Genomic DNA, 14,732 nt, shown 5'->3' on the forward strand with positions numbered 1-14,732 from the left:
TTAAACCATTTTCCTTTACCAATGATGAAGGTAGAAGATAAAGAATTCCCATATAATTATTGGGACTATATTCATTCATTTACCAATGCATTCTATTGTGGAAATAAAAAAAAAGGAAACATATTTGGTTTATCAAAGTTCAAACCACAATAGTTGGAAAAGATATTCGAACATGGTTCTACCAATGGTGGAGAATATTTGGACTTAAACTGAACATTTTGCCTAAAGAAATCAAAGAATTATATGAGTCTTGGGCTAAGTCCCATGTTGGACTCAATTAGCAATACCCAAATTACATTATTGAAGGGGAATATACACTCCATTTCTTTGGAAATTTGAACTTATGAAATTGTGAATCCCCTCACAGGATTTATTTAGTCAATATATTTGCGTTACAAAGAATTTTAAGGTGACATGGGTGAAAACATATGACATAGCACATAAAGTAGCAAAAATAAAGCCAAAATTTAGCATTGCAAGAATTTAACACCTCAACATATAGGACTGAAGCAAATGAGAAAGAAGACAATGAAGTCGATGATTGTAGTCAATTCAACCAGCCTGAATAAATTGATATAATATAGGATGTTCGGGACTCTGCCATAGTAAGTCTTTATCAAAATGAGACAGAAGATAAGGAAGGAAGCAACAAATTTCAAAAAAATTTTTTGAGTAAGTCACCCTATGTTAGTGTTTTGAAACGTTTTGACACATGCAAAGTTCGAATTTCAAGCGTTTCGAATCCCAAACCCTTTTGCCTATAAAGTTTGGGCATCTTTTGTTATGAAGAAAATTTCGAAGACCCTCTACGTGATTGTAAGTTTCATTTTCTTTTATAAATTTATATCGTGCTTTGTATCTTGTAATACTTTTGAAATAAATAAAATATTCTATTTGTATATAGCTAGATTTTTTATTCAAAAATTGAATCTTTGGGTGCATTGAGCATGCAACATGCCTATCTGTCTCTCTAATAAAATAAAAGAACCAAAAACTCCAAGAAAGAACAAAATAAATAATTCCAATCCAATTTAACTGAAGAGATTGGCTCAAAGACAAATGGGGTCCATCGACATTTCCACGAAATTTCTTCTTCCCTTTCTCCCCACATAAGAGGACTCTTTGATATGTGTCTCTAATCATTAAAGCTTGGCTCTTTTTCTTCTTTACAAAGGTTTTAGTTGCTTTTGCCTAGCTTTATTGGCATCCAAAGGCTTTCTTTTCTCGTTTATAAAGGGTAAAGAAAGCCATAAAGCTTTTATTATTATTTTTTAAATAAAAAAAAAGTGGTACATGTGTAACAAATATTTTTTCCTTTTTAAAATGGACCACGGTCCGTTGAGGTTGTTACACAACCGCTTGCAACTTCCAGACCATGAACCAAAACCACGAGCCATGTCAAGGCGCAGGTTAAACCAACCGACTAGAGCCACCCGTCACGACAACCATGCGTCATTGTGGATCCCACTAGGCCCCACCGCTAGTTTGGCCTGACTAATGTGGCCGATGGACGAACTACCCGTGGGAGGGTAAAATAGTCATTTGTGTGGGTCGTGGATGGACCCAGGGTTTTTTTTTTTCTTGGACAGAAAGTCATCCCCCGTTCCATCTGCCAGTTACTTCCGCCCCACGATTCGTATGCCATGTCTCACCATGATCATACATGAATACCATACATGCCGCCGTATCATCACATCCATGAAACAAATAAGCGGTTACCGCCTCCCTCCCTTCCCCGTTTCTTCTCTTCGTCTATTTATGCCCCCTACCCACCCTCATCTCCCATTCTCCAATTTCCAAATTTCGCGTTTCTGTAACCGAGAAAGAAAATGGGCCAGGTCAGATCCTCTCTCTCTCTCTCTTTCCCTCTCCCTCTCTCTCTAACTGTTATCTCTGTTTGCTTTTCCTCTAACCAAATGGTTGTGTTTGGCTGTCGCAGAAGAAGGATGGCGGGGAGAAGAAGGACGGCGGGGAGAAGAAGGACGGGGGAGCCATTACGGTCGTCCTTAAGGTCGACATGCATTGTGAAGGCTGCGCAAAGAAAGTTCGAAAGTCTGTTGAAGGTTTTGGTGGTATGATCATCGTTTCTATTTTTCTAAATCGTATCTAATCACTCTGATGAATTCATGTCTTTCTCCTTCATTTTCCCCTGCGTTTTTTGTTTATTATTTTGAAGAATGAAAAATCAGGGGTTACCTAGAACAGAAAGAAGTTTAAAAGTAACTTTTCCGATTTTCGTTTTTAAAAAAAAAAATTCTGATCGGTAATTCTACTTTTGAGCGGATTGGAGTTTCACGGCGAATTGGTACTTCCAGAGTCTTCATGAACCTCCATGATAGGCGCGGGGGGTGCGTAGGATTAGTTTCTGCGACTTCATGGAGGCGTCGTCTGTAGTCAATGGACTGGCTAACTTGCGCTAGGGTGTTGTGGCAGGCGTAGAGAAAGTGAAGAGCGACAGCAGCAACAACAAGCTAACAGTGGTAGGGATAGTGGACCCGGAGAAACTGAGGGCGAGAGTGGAGAGCAAAACGAAGAAGAAGGTTGAGCTTGTTTCGCCTCAGCCCAAAAAGGACAAAGACGCCGGTGCCGGGGACGGCGGCGACAAAAAGAAGGGCGAGGAGAAGAAGGCCGAAGCGAAGAAGCCTAAAGAGGTACATGACCCATTCAGTACGCATTATAGTAGTCAACCAGACAGCCTTTCTTTTTTATTTTTCCATCACAATTTTACTATATGTGATTCAGGATTTTCCAGTTTTGTTGTATCAGAATTAATTTTTACTCTGTTTTTTTTTTTTTTTTTTTCAAATGATCTCTTAGACAACAGCCGTTTTGAAGATCCGCTTGCACTGTGAGGGCTGCGTCCACAAGATCAGGAAAATCATTCGCAAAATTGATGGTGAGCACTGAGGCTTTCTGAATTAATAGAAGAGTGTTTCTAATTTGGAGAGAACTTTTTCTTCTGTTTTTTTCCCGTTTCTGAAAGGAAATTGCCATTCTTAGACGTAACTATCCTGCGACCCACTGGCCGGAAGAAAATTTCCTTCTGAGCAGTACTCCTTTTCAGTTCCTGAAACCCTGAATCCTGGGTCCACTCTTCTAATCCTCGGATATTAGTTTTGTTGTCTGTCTCATTCATTGTTCGTCATTGTAGGTATTGATTGCAGAAAAAACCTCATTAACTTTCATCTAGCGTCATTGATTTTCCTTTAAAATGGTCATAATGTTTTCTGTACTATGTTCTTCCATGATCCTTGCAAAAAATCCCAGTACTGAATTTCCCGACTCCTGGGGTTTTGTTTTTGGTTGGCATAAACTGTTCCCCTAATTTGGGATTATAGAAAAAGTAATTGGGGGTGCCTCCATCTATGTTGCAGGTGTGGATCAAGTGACGATTGACGTCCAGAAGGATCTGGTAACCGTGAAAGGCACAATGGACGCGAAAGACATGCCTCCGTATCTGAAGGAGAAGCTGAAACGGAATGTGGAGGTGGTTCAGCCCAAGAAAGACAAGAAAAAAGAAGGCGAAAAGAAGGAAAAGGAGAGTGGAGGCGGAGGCGGAGGCGGAGAGAAAGAAAAAGAGAAAGGTAAGGGTGACGGTGGCGGAGAGAAGGGGGAGAAGAAGGAAGGAGGAGGAGGAGGAAAGGTGGAAGCCAACAAGATGGAGTACTATCCCGTGAACGGGTACGGACCCGGGTACGTACTCGAATACACGCATGCGCCGCAGATATTCAGCGACGAGAATCCGAATGCCTGCTCCGTTATGTGAGAAAAAAACAAAAAAAAATCTTTTATTTCTTTTTGCGGTTCTATAAATAATAAAAAAATGTAAATAATGTAGAAGATATTTTTAAAACAGAAAATATGTAGAGAGAGAGAGAGAGAGAAATTTTCACGCAATAATCGCCCTCTCTTCCTCTCTTTTTTAGTAACTGTAATTGTGTGCGCCGTCCCCTGCAATCAATTCTTGCTTCTGGAATCTTCCGCTGCGTCCATTCTTTCGATCCCACGTCATCAAGTTGCCATAGCCACCAAAAGTGACCTGCTATTGGGAATTAATTAAATCTCGGATTATATTAATTAATGTGGTAATAAAATCAATTAAATACTTACCATTCAGTTTAATGAAATTACACATTACTCCATTTAATATTTGGAAAGTAAACCCACATCAAAGGAAAATATTTTCCTATAAAAATCTAGAAAATAGAGAAATTATATCTTTTAATAGGCATTTTTCAATGAGAGGTCTCCCTTCTCTCCCTCCCAACTCCCATTATTTGGCTAGACCTATAGGGGATCCTATCCCTTGCATCCCACTCAAGTGGGGGAGACAACCCCACCTAGGAAGAAAGTAGGGCAAGGAAAAGTAAAAAGTTCTTCCACCCCTTTCTCCCCCATTAAGTAAGGGTGAGGGATTAGTCCAGAATGAACTTGAATTGAAATGAAGAATTGAATTAAATTTAAATGAATTGATTCAACTTTAATTTATCCTTAGGTGTGTTAGTGTAGACAAGTTCAAGTGCACAGTGTTAGTGCACCTAAATGAAAAGTATGATATAAAGAAGAGAACGAGTAACCTTTTATAATATATTTAAATAGAATATTTACCTAAACAGATAATTAACCAAAAAAAACGTGATTACTATACTTAGAAGTAATTTAACGTGTAGTATTAAAATATACTAATATCTTAATTAATGAAATTTTATATTATATTATTTATTGATTATAGTTTATTATAAATTAATATAATAATTACGTGTGACTAGAATAAATAAATAAAATTAAAAAATAACATAATCGAATATAATAAATAAATAAATTATTTTGTAATAACATAAGATATATTTTAACATTAAAACTCACTATTTTAATACAAAATAAAAAATACACAATAAATAAATAAATATATTAATTGAATAATAACATAATATATATTTTTACATATTATTAATTAATAATATATTGACACAAAATGTAAGACCAGTGGTTTAATTAATTATAGCAATTGGATAATTAAACCAATTAATGATTATAGTTTATTATAAATTAATATACTAATTACACGTGACTAGAATAAATTATTTAAAATAAATAAAAAAATTAAAAATAACATAAGTGAATATAATAAATAAATAAATTATTTTTTAATAACATAAGATATATTTTAACATTAAAACTCACTATTTTAATACAAAATAAAAAATACATAATAAATAAATATATTAATTTATCAATAACATAATATATATTTTTACGTATTATTAATTAATAATATATTAACACAAAGTGCAAATCCAATGGTTTAATTAATTAAAGTAATTGGATAATTAAACTAAGTAATGATTAAAGTTCATTATAAATTAATATACGAATTACATGTGATTAGAATAAATTTTTAAAAAAGTAAAAAAAAACAAGTCGTCGTCGTCATTGTCGAAGAGCCCTGCCGCAAAAGAGTCCTTCAATTTCGGATTTCCCAGGCGGCTCCGAGACCTTCAAAACCACCGCGAAATTCTGTTACGGCATGAAGATAGACCTCACGGCAACAAATGTCACTCCGCTGCTCTGCGCCAGTGAGGTTCCTATCCCAATCCGTTCTCCAAAGCATCAGACTCGATAAGAACCCTAAAATCTTACAAAGCGCTAATGCCGATGGTAGAAACCCTAGGCATTGCACAGCGAGAGAGACAAGATGAATGAAGCTGGGGCCAACGGAGAAAGCAGATAAAGCAAAGAGAGCGAAGACGAGAGGAAGAAGATGGGGTGAAAACAATAGTTGGGAGACGAAGGCTGAGGGAGAGAGAGGAGAAATGGAAATGACGAGAATTTTTTCCTTCCATGGGGGGAAGAAGTAACGCACGTCACGAGCTTCAAGTGGTTGATTCAAAAAATCGGGCTGAATCCAAATTCCTCAGTTTTCGCCTGAGAGAATGAAGTGAGGTGATTCACTTTCCATGTAATTCATTCTATACTAAAGACGTTATTTAATGAACTATTTAATGCGAGGAGCATTCATTTCTACTTAATTGTGTACTAACTCCCCTAATTAATATATGTATAATATACAACTTTCATAGTACGTTATTTTAGAGGTATGTATGAAGCTACCCTTCTCTTCTTTTGAAGAAAGAAAGTATCAAAAGTAATTATGGAAAGTCAACCAAAAGCCATTAACGTTAACGTGGGGACTGGTGAGAAAGAGAGCGAGGAAGATAAAGAGGAAAGAAAATAAACAGGAAAGTTCGTCAGTGAACGAGGAAACACTCTTTTCCACCTCTTTTAAACAAGAAAAGATGCAGAAATCTTAGCATGTCTCCTAGTACAGCAAAGCCAGATTCCAGTCGATTCATTCACGGGGGGGTTTCTTCTTCGTTTATAGTGGGAGCAAGGAGAAAAGGTGGAGCAGGCATCAAATGGAGGAAACTTCGTCGAGGGTCGTCGTTCGTTATCTCTTTGCAGCATGTGTTCCGACCAGAATTCAAAAAAGGCGATCATTTGAACACGAGGTTGCTGTCATTTGCTTATAATATTCCAGGCTGGGTACTCTGGATTTGCATATTCAAGCAATTATTGCTGACATTCTTGTCTTTGGAGGGGGGAAGGACGCTTCTGCTCTTCTTCACTGTTTTACGTCTCATCACATGTCATGCTTTCGCACTTCCAAAAGCCATGCCTCTACTGTGAATTTCCGTTCAGCTACTCCGGTGGATCTACTCGCAATTTCCGTTCAGCTACTCCGGTCCTTCAAAGCATTTTTCCCTCTCCGATTCGAGATTTAAACCCTAAACCCAGATACTTTAAACCCTAAACCCTGAACACTAAGATTATGTGTTTTTTAATCAAAACCTATGAAAAAATCATCTTTTTCCGATATTTGCAATGGTAGTTAAAGATGTGGTATTGATTATGAATAAAAATATTATATAAGTAAAGATTTTTTTTCAATAAATAAATATAATTATCAATTTATTAATTTATTATGAAATAAATCAATAAATAAATATTAATAATTAGTATGTTAAAATAAATTATATTAAATATATTAATTTTATTCATAAAATAAATTATAAATTAATACAGATAAACTATCGTTAATATAATTATACTTAGTAATAAGGGAAGGATAATAATTAGTAATAAATAAATTATAATTAATAAAATAACAATACAAATAAAATATAGTTAATAATAAATAAAATTTTAAAAAATAGAATAAATTATTATTATTATATGATTAATAATTAAATAAAATTGTTACATTATATGATGACACAATGCAAGAGATTGATCTAAATCAACATCCATTTAATTTGAATGAACCTCAATAAGATCAAATATACTTGTACCATCAACAATCGTGTTATCGAGGTAATTAAAGAGGATACAATGGATATGATAGATGTAGTACCTCAGACTCGTTCAATGATTTTCTCGATTATATACAGGGGACCCTCTCTTTGTCCGAGAAACAATTGGATGATAATCCATATCATACTTGTCTTCTTCTTGAAGGTGGATCAGAGTATTAGCTGATATGTATTGAATTTTGGGTTGCCTGACTTGTACCAAATTTCCAAGGTAGGTAACCATTGTTGAAAGTTTGAAACTGAAGTGAATAAGATTTTTTGTTCTTTATTTTTACTACTTAAAATAATTTATCTACTAATAATTATTTTTTTTTGTAAAATTCATATATTTTAATTTTAACTACTACATACATTTTGTGAAAAAATTTAGGTCTTTTTTAATTCTAGGTAGGTTTTATTTGAAAAAGGTGAAGGGTTGCATCATGTCACCAACCACTATGAAAATCTTAGCACTAACTCGACTCACTTGCCACCTCCAAAGAAGACTTTGTTGGATTCTATTTTTCACTTTTTGTTTACTTTGTTAAAAGTATACAAAAAAAGTTGAATGAAGAAGGGCTGGAATTAAATCCTAAAATAAAAAAGGAAGAGATGATTTGTAGCTCCATGGCTCACCGAATGATTGTTAGCACTTGCAACCTGCAACAATGAACCATTACCCCACGATCAATCGTTTTCTCTAGCTCGTAGTTGCATGTTACAAAAAGTGCTCCAACTCTTTCACTTTTTATAACTTTTTGGATCTTCAGTTGCAAATAAGCATGGTTTTTATGTACGTATACAAATTTGTCGGTATTTTATAACTATATTACTAAGGTTTAATTTTCATAGATGCCCTCCGATTCATGAGATGCTCGTCATATGTAGTATGATTGATCAAACTCATCTACGTTGATCGGTCATGCTTTATACCAAATTATAAAAAGGAAGAGATGATGATGTATTTCAGGGCTTTTACAAATTATAAGTGAGCGGTTAAATATGATGGTTAAAAATATGCCCTAAAATCGGAGTTTGGTGTTCTCTTTTACATGACTAGAGTTCTAGAGATACTTGTATACAACCTAGACTCTAGTATTTATATATTTATTTCTTCACTTGTGGGTGCTTCTTTAAGATTACTTGAAACACGGTTGAGCTCGAGGTCTTGCATTAAGTTTTGTCGGTTATTTGTGCAGGCCTTGATCTTTGTATCTCTTGAAGGAATTACTTCTGAAATGCTTGATTGTAGTAGTATATATAACTCTTGATTGGGTGATCCAAAGGTCCAATTGAGGAGATCCAAAATCTATATTTTGGACTCAAAGGATGGTTTGGATCAACCATACTTAATGACATTTTTGAATATTATGTAAGTCTGTCCATCATTAACAATGATCATGTTAATCAAGACTAATCACATTTAAGTAGTTTGTGGTAGGTAAGTGACATTGAAATCAGAGTGATATTGGGATTTCAGAAGCTTGAAGTTAAAAAATGGTGATATTATTTCTCTTCATCTTTTCTTCCATCGTCGTCTTCCTCTTGTCAACATCGTCCCTCGTCACCCTTCCCTGTAATAAACAGAACAAAAACAAATGCAGAACCAGGTTTTAAGCCAACAATATCAGCCTCCATTTTCGATAAACATCTTCGAGGGGTTGCATCGTCCAAATGGATCGTTACACCATTTGACAACGACTCCTTAAAAAGGGACTGCCAGTATTTTAATCCGCGTTCGTAGTTGCAAAATGCAGGTCATCGCATGCAAGCATAAGCGACGACGACTTTTGTCATGCCTTACCTAAAGCTGACGACTCCATTGGCATTTGGGATGCTGTAGAAGCCAAAGAAGATATACAAAGGGAACGTTAGAATATATTAAAAAACTAATATGAATGTCAAATCCTTCGATAACGGCAGCTTGGAGGTTACTTGCAGTTGACACTGTTCAATTACCAATTCAACAACCTGTTCAATAAAATGTCTATATTCTGGCTTTCCTATGACAAATAGTCTTAATCGAATACGTTTACTTCAGTTTATTATACTTTTTCTTTTCTTTTCTTTTTTTAATAGATGACTGCAGTCGAGTCACACGGATTTATTTGCTCAAGGATAGAACTGAAGTGGTTAATGTCTTTATGAGTTTTTTCCTTGGAATTAAATATCGGATTCGATCATTCGATCTACTATTAGTGCTCTTCAGTCTGATAATTTATAAGAATCCATTAGTAGAGTGTTTCAGATTTTTGTGTCAATTGGGATTATACTCCGATCCTTATGTGCTTATACACCTAAACAAAATAGTGAATAAGTTATTATTCATCTCAATAACTGGAAGATCTCTTAACTGAATCACTTCAGACTTTTTCGCTTCATCACTTGTGATCTTAGACTCTCAACATGTCTTTATACATGTCACCTTCATTAAAAATCACGTCCTTGCTCATGATAAACTTATGACTTTGGTCATCCCAAAAGCGATAACCAAATTTGGTACCACCATAGCCAATAAAGAAATATATCTTAGATTTAGCATCAAGTTTAGTTCTAACAACATAATCAATATGAATATAAGAAACACAACCAAAAAATTTCAAGAAAGAAAGGTTTACCTCTTTGCCGCTCTAAACCTCTTCTGGTATTTTGCAACTCAACGGTGTTGAGGGACCTCTATTGATTAAATAAGCAGCGGTGCTAATAGCCTTAGACCAAAACATCTTTGGCAATCCCGCATGTAATCTCATGCCCCTAGCACGCTCGTTCAAGGTCCTATCCATCCTCTCTGCCACACCATTCTGTTGAGGTTTTCCAGGAATGGTCTTCTTCATCTTGATTCCATTATCAACACATTACCACTTGAAATCATCATCTATGTATTATCCCCCATTATCTGACTGCAGGCACTTCACCTTCAAATATGTCTCATTCTCAACCATTGCTCTCCATCTTTTGAAGGTATCAAAGATATCAGATTATTTTTTTCAGGAAATAAACCCATACCTTTTTGTTTGCATCATCAATAAATGTCACTAGTAATTTGAACCACCAAGGGAGGTAACAATTGAAGGTCCCCATACATCAATGTGAACCAACTCCAATTTTGCTATCTTTTGCTCCTTTCCAGCCTTAGAAAAGCTAACCCTTTTTTGCTTTCCAAAAATACATCTTTCACACAAACTGTTGTTTACAATTTTTAACCCAGTATCTGCCCTTTGGACTAAAACACTTTCATTCCCTTCTCACTCATGTGACCGAGCCTTTAATGCCACAAATCAGAATCAATAAATGCATCAGCAACTGCAACCGTATCTTTGCAACTGGAAGTGATGTACAGAGTTCCAATTTTAAGCCCTAGTGCAACAATCATGGCTCCCTTTGTGACTTTCCAAGCAACACCATTAAAAGTCATATTATGATCTTCATCATCAAGTTGCCCTTCTGAGATCAGATTACACATCAGTTTTGGTACACGTCTCACCTTGTGAATTATCCACTTTGACCCATTTGACATCCACAAACTGACATTATCAATACCAACAATATCCAAAGGTTCTCCATCAGCAAGATACACCTTCCTGTGATCTCCAACAACATAATTCTCCATGATCTCACGATTTGCGGTAGTGTGAAAAGAAGCTCTTGAATCTAACACCCAAGAGTCAATAGGGTTGTGAACTGACAAGAGTAAAGCAACTTGTACTTCTTCAGTCACCGCATTTGCAGCAAAATTTTTCTTTTCATCCTTCTTCGATGCTTTACAGTTCTTCTTTATGTGACCAGACTTGCCACAATTCATGCACTCCACATTCCTTCCGAATTTGGACTTGTTTCTTCCATTCCTTGACTTCCCACTACCATTGCCCTTGTTGGAATTCCTCTCGATGTTCTTGCCCCTAGTATCGACACTTAGAGTAGAATTAGATGTCGAAGATTCTCCGGAGTCCTTTCTACGAACTTCCTTAGCAATTGATTGACAATCATGCCAAACTCATTCAAATGTGATGTCACTGATGTATTTTCTATCATCTTTAAATAGAGTTTTTTCATGAGATGTACCTTATTATTTGTGAAAGGCATTTCATACATGTCAGACAGAATCTTCATCATTCCCGTTGTGGTTTTCTCCGACGCCACGTTGTAATCAATGTTCTTTGACAACATTAACCAGACTACTCCCAACACATGTCTATCAAGAAGATTTCACTCATCATATTTCATACATTCTGGTTTGTTCATTCCAAGTGATGATCCTTCTCCGCCAACCATTGCTCTCAATCACGAACCAAAGCTCTGATATTACTTGTTAGGAATTAGATGTCCTAATTCCAAACTAACAAGAGCAATAATAATAAACGTAGAAGAAGGAAAAAGTAAGCACGAAAAAACACAACAAGATTTATACAGGTTCACCTCAAGGTGAGACTACGTCCTGTCTTCCGCCGTTATAGTAAACCACTATGAAGATAAAAATTTTAAGTTGTGGAGCCTAATTAATGCTTTATCACTGAGTTGTTTGTAGATCGACCTTCGCAGTTAGGTCATCGTGGGGGTTGGAAGCCTCCCGGGGGTGCGGGGGCCATCCGATCCACGATATATTGATTGTTGTTTTATCAAGGGCAGTTTGGGATTTTTACTTTTATAATATGGTTTCCTTAGCTTTCTCTTTAAATTGGGGGGCATCGCTATTAGGGTTTTATGATCTTAATTCGAGGAGCACAACCCGAGAGGTTAGAGAGAAACACTTGTAAATGTACGATTTCTCTTGTAAACTATTTCATCTTCATAGTGGATTACTACAACAGCAGAAGACAGGATGTAGTCTCACCTTGAGGCGAACCTGTATAAATCTTATTGTACTTTTTTGTGCTTGTTTTTCCCTTCTTTCATGTTTATTATTATTGCTCTCATTAGTTTGGAATTAGGGCGTCTAATTCCTAACAGAAACACTTTACAAGAGAGGTGGCACACACTTAAAGATGTTATTTTTCTCTAACCTCTCTCGGCCACAACTAATGCTCCTCGGATAATAAAACCCTAATAGTGGCGGCCCAAATATAAAGAGGAAACTAGGGCAACCACAATACAAGAGTAAAATTTTCAAACTGCCCTTAATGAAACAGTTGTTAATATATTGCGGACTGGGCAGGGGCTCCGCCCCCTTAGAACCCCCACGACGACCTTACCGCGAAGGTTGATCCGTGTACCAACTCAGCGTATAGCATTGATTAGGCTCTACAACTTAACAATTTGAGCTCGAGGTCTTACATTGAATTTCGTCGGTTCTTTGTGCAAACCTTGTCAATTTCTCTTAAAAGAGTTGCATATGAAATGTTTAATTACAAATATTAGTACAAACGAGGTTAAGTTTTGTTATCATAAAAAAATAGATGGAGGTCAACCTAGTCTATGACACGTGATAATTAGGATTCCATCTTCATTGCCACCAACCCTATTTTGCATATGTGAATATAAGCACATAGAAGTGAATTGCCCCTTGATTTCTTTTTTTATTTAGTCATAGTTGTTGTTAGGTTTGGGGGCGAGGGTGGAGTGGTGGGGGTCAGTCATGAAACTATGCTAAGTGGAAAAATTGATATCCCTTTGTTGGTTAGAAGATCAACTTGTTTATGCCTTTACCAAAGCCTTGCCTTGAAACCACTTCTTTCAATAAAGTGAAAAGTTGAGACTTTATATGCTTACCCTCAAACTTGAGGGGTAGCGTGGGAAAGGAGATACTTTTAATTGTTTTCTCTTTTGTTTTTCTAAGTTAGTAAGCTAAGAGGGACATATTCATAAAAACGTGTTATTTGTAAAAAGAGGGGGGAGACTAGTTGCCTCCTTACAAGATTTAAACAAGGCCCTTCTCAACTTTTCTTCTTCGCTTCTCTTTCTTCTACCTCTTCTCTCCTTCTTCTTCTTCTTCCTCCCTCAAAACCCTAATCTTTCCCATTGTCCTCCTTTGTTTGTTTGACTTATCGCAGATTCTCTATTAAAGATTTTTATAAACTTTATTTGAGAGATGACCTCTAATGAACATTCTTATGCTCTTAGAGATATGTTTCAAAATCGTGGGAGATGTATTCTTTACTTCAATCAATATGCAAGTCGAAGATTGCATTGGCTAGACTTTTCAACCATATCTTAATTTTTTGGAAAATGTGGAAAACTTCATATTTTTATTTCATGAATTAGGCCCACATGAATCATCAACAGATAAAAAAAATATAATAATTTTTCCAAAAGATAAAATAGTGGGGGCATGAACTCAAACATTTGTATGAGCAAGTTGTACAAGATGAAACATGATTATCATGCTATGTGTGAATGGGAGATATTTGTGTACTGAACTAACACACAACACTCACAAATGGGAAAAATATTTCTCTTATTGAATGAAATAAACTATCAAAACCATTTCTAATGTAGAGGAATATCTTTGTCCTAATATCAAAGTTCTATAGTTACATCATTATTTAAAAACACAAAATGATAAAAAAAAAATTAATTAATAGATTACTCTCTAACTACTTTTGGGGAAGAAATGTCCTAACATGATTGGTCTCTTTGACATAGTACAACTACCAAGGTCTTTGTCCTTTTGCTATGATTGCATTAAACAAGATGCCCCACAATAAAACATGAGAAATAGTATATATGAAACAAACAAAATATTGTGTTTAAAGGTAAGAACACAAAACACATAGGTAAAGTATAAAGGACAAAGGAAGTGGGCAACACAATCTTGCCTATATGTGTAATCACATGTAGTGTTCAGAGCACAACTCTTTATCGACTCAAGGTGACTTGAGTCTTTTGCAAGATGACTTGAGCAATAACGTTTGGTAAGTTGAACTGACTCCGGATTTGAAGATCTCCTTCAAAAGGCACGAGGCAACTTATGGTCACCTTCAATATTGGATTAGGGTAGTGGAGAATGAGGGTTTTCAAAAAAAAAAAACTGATCTATTGATAAAGGTTTGATGACTTCGCACAAATTTACACCTTTTCTACTTTCAACAGAGTTGTGCTTCAATAAGGCAATGAGGAACAAGGTTGAACCTTTTCAAAGCACAACTCCCATGTCATTGACAAAAAAAACTAAAGAAGGGTTGCACATTATCTAGATCACTCCTTAGATTCAACGGGAAATGCATCAAACAAACAAGACAAATATTTTAATGATTCTCTATCAGGTACAATTTAATGATTTTCTACTTCCATTAAGGGTCTGTTTGGAACCTCATGGAAAATAAATAAAAAATGAGAATTTAGCCATTATTATTCCCAAAAATAGTTAGTGAAAAGAAGAATTTGGTTTTTATCTCATTTCCACTAAGTATTTTTTTTTTTATTTTCTAGGGGTTTCAAATAGACCTT

The 14,732-nt window shown here is 35.6% G+C and overlaps 1 protein-coding gene across 1 annotated transcript; it reads left to right on the plus strand.

Annotated features, from left to right (window-relative positions):
• The first annotated feature begins 1,749 nt into the window (after window positions 1–1,749).
• On the plus strand, window positions 1,750–3,976 carry LOC137944414 (heavy metal-associated isoprenylated plant protein 3-like). Its single transcript, XM_068790094.1, has 5 exons — window positions 1,750–1,838; window positions 1,940–2,072; window positions 2,434–2,651; window positions 2,818–2,896; window positions 3,375–3,976. The coding sequence occupies exons 1-5, from the start codon at window positions 1,830–1,832 to the stop codon at window positions 3,764–3,766; spliced, it is 831 nt and encodes a 276-aa protein (XP_068646195.1). The 5' UTR covers window positions 1,750–1,829; the 3' UTR covers window positions 3,767–3,976.
• The last annotated feature ends 10,756 nt before the right edge of the window (window positions 3,977–14,732 follow it).

Source organism: Aristolochia californica, unplaced genomic scaffold, assembly GCF_029961685.1.
Source record: "Aristolochia californica isolate CCGP_79_NKW_82.1479 unplaced genomic scaffold, dmAriCali1.0.hap1 SCAF_11, whole genome shotgun sequence".
Taxonomy (NCBI): domain Eukaryota; kingdom Viridiplantae; phylum Streptophyta; class Magnoliopsida; order Piperales; family Aristolochiaceae; genus Aristolochia; species Aristolochia californica.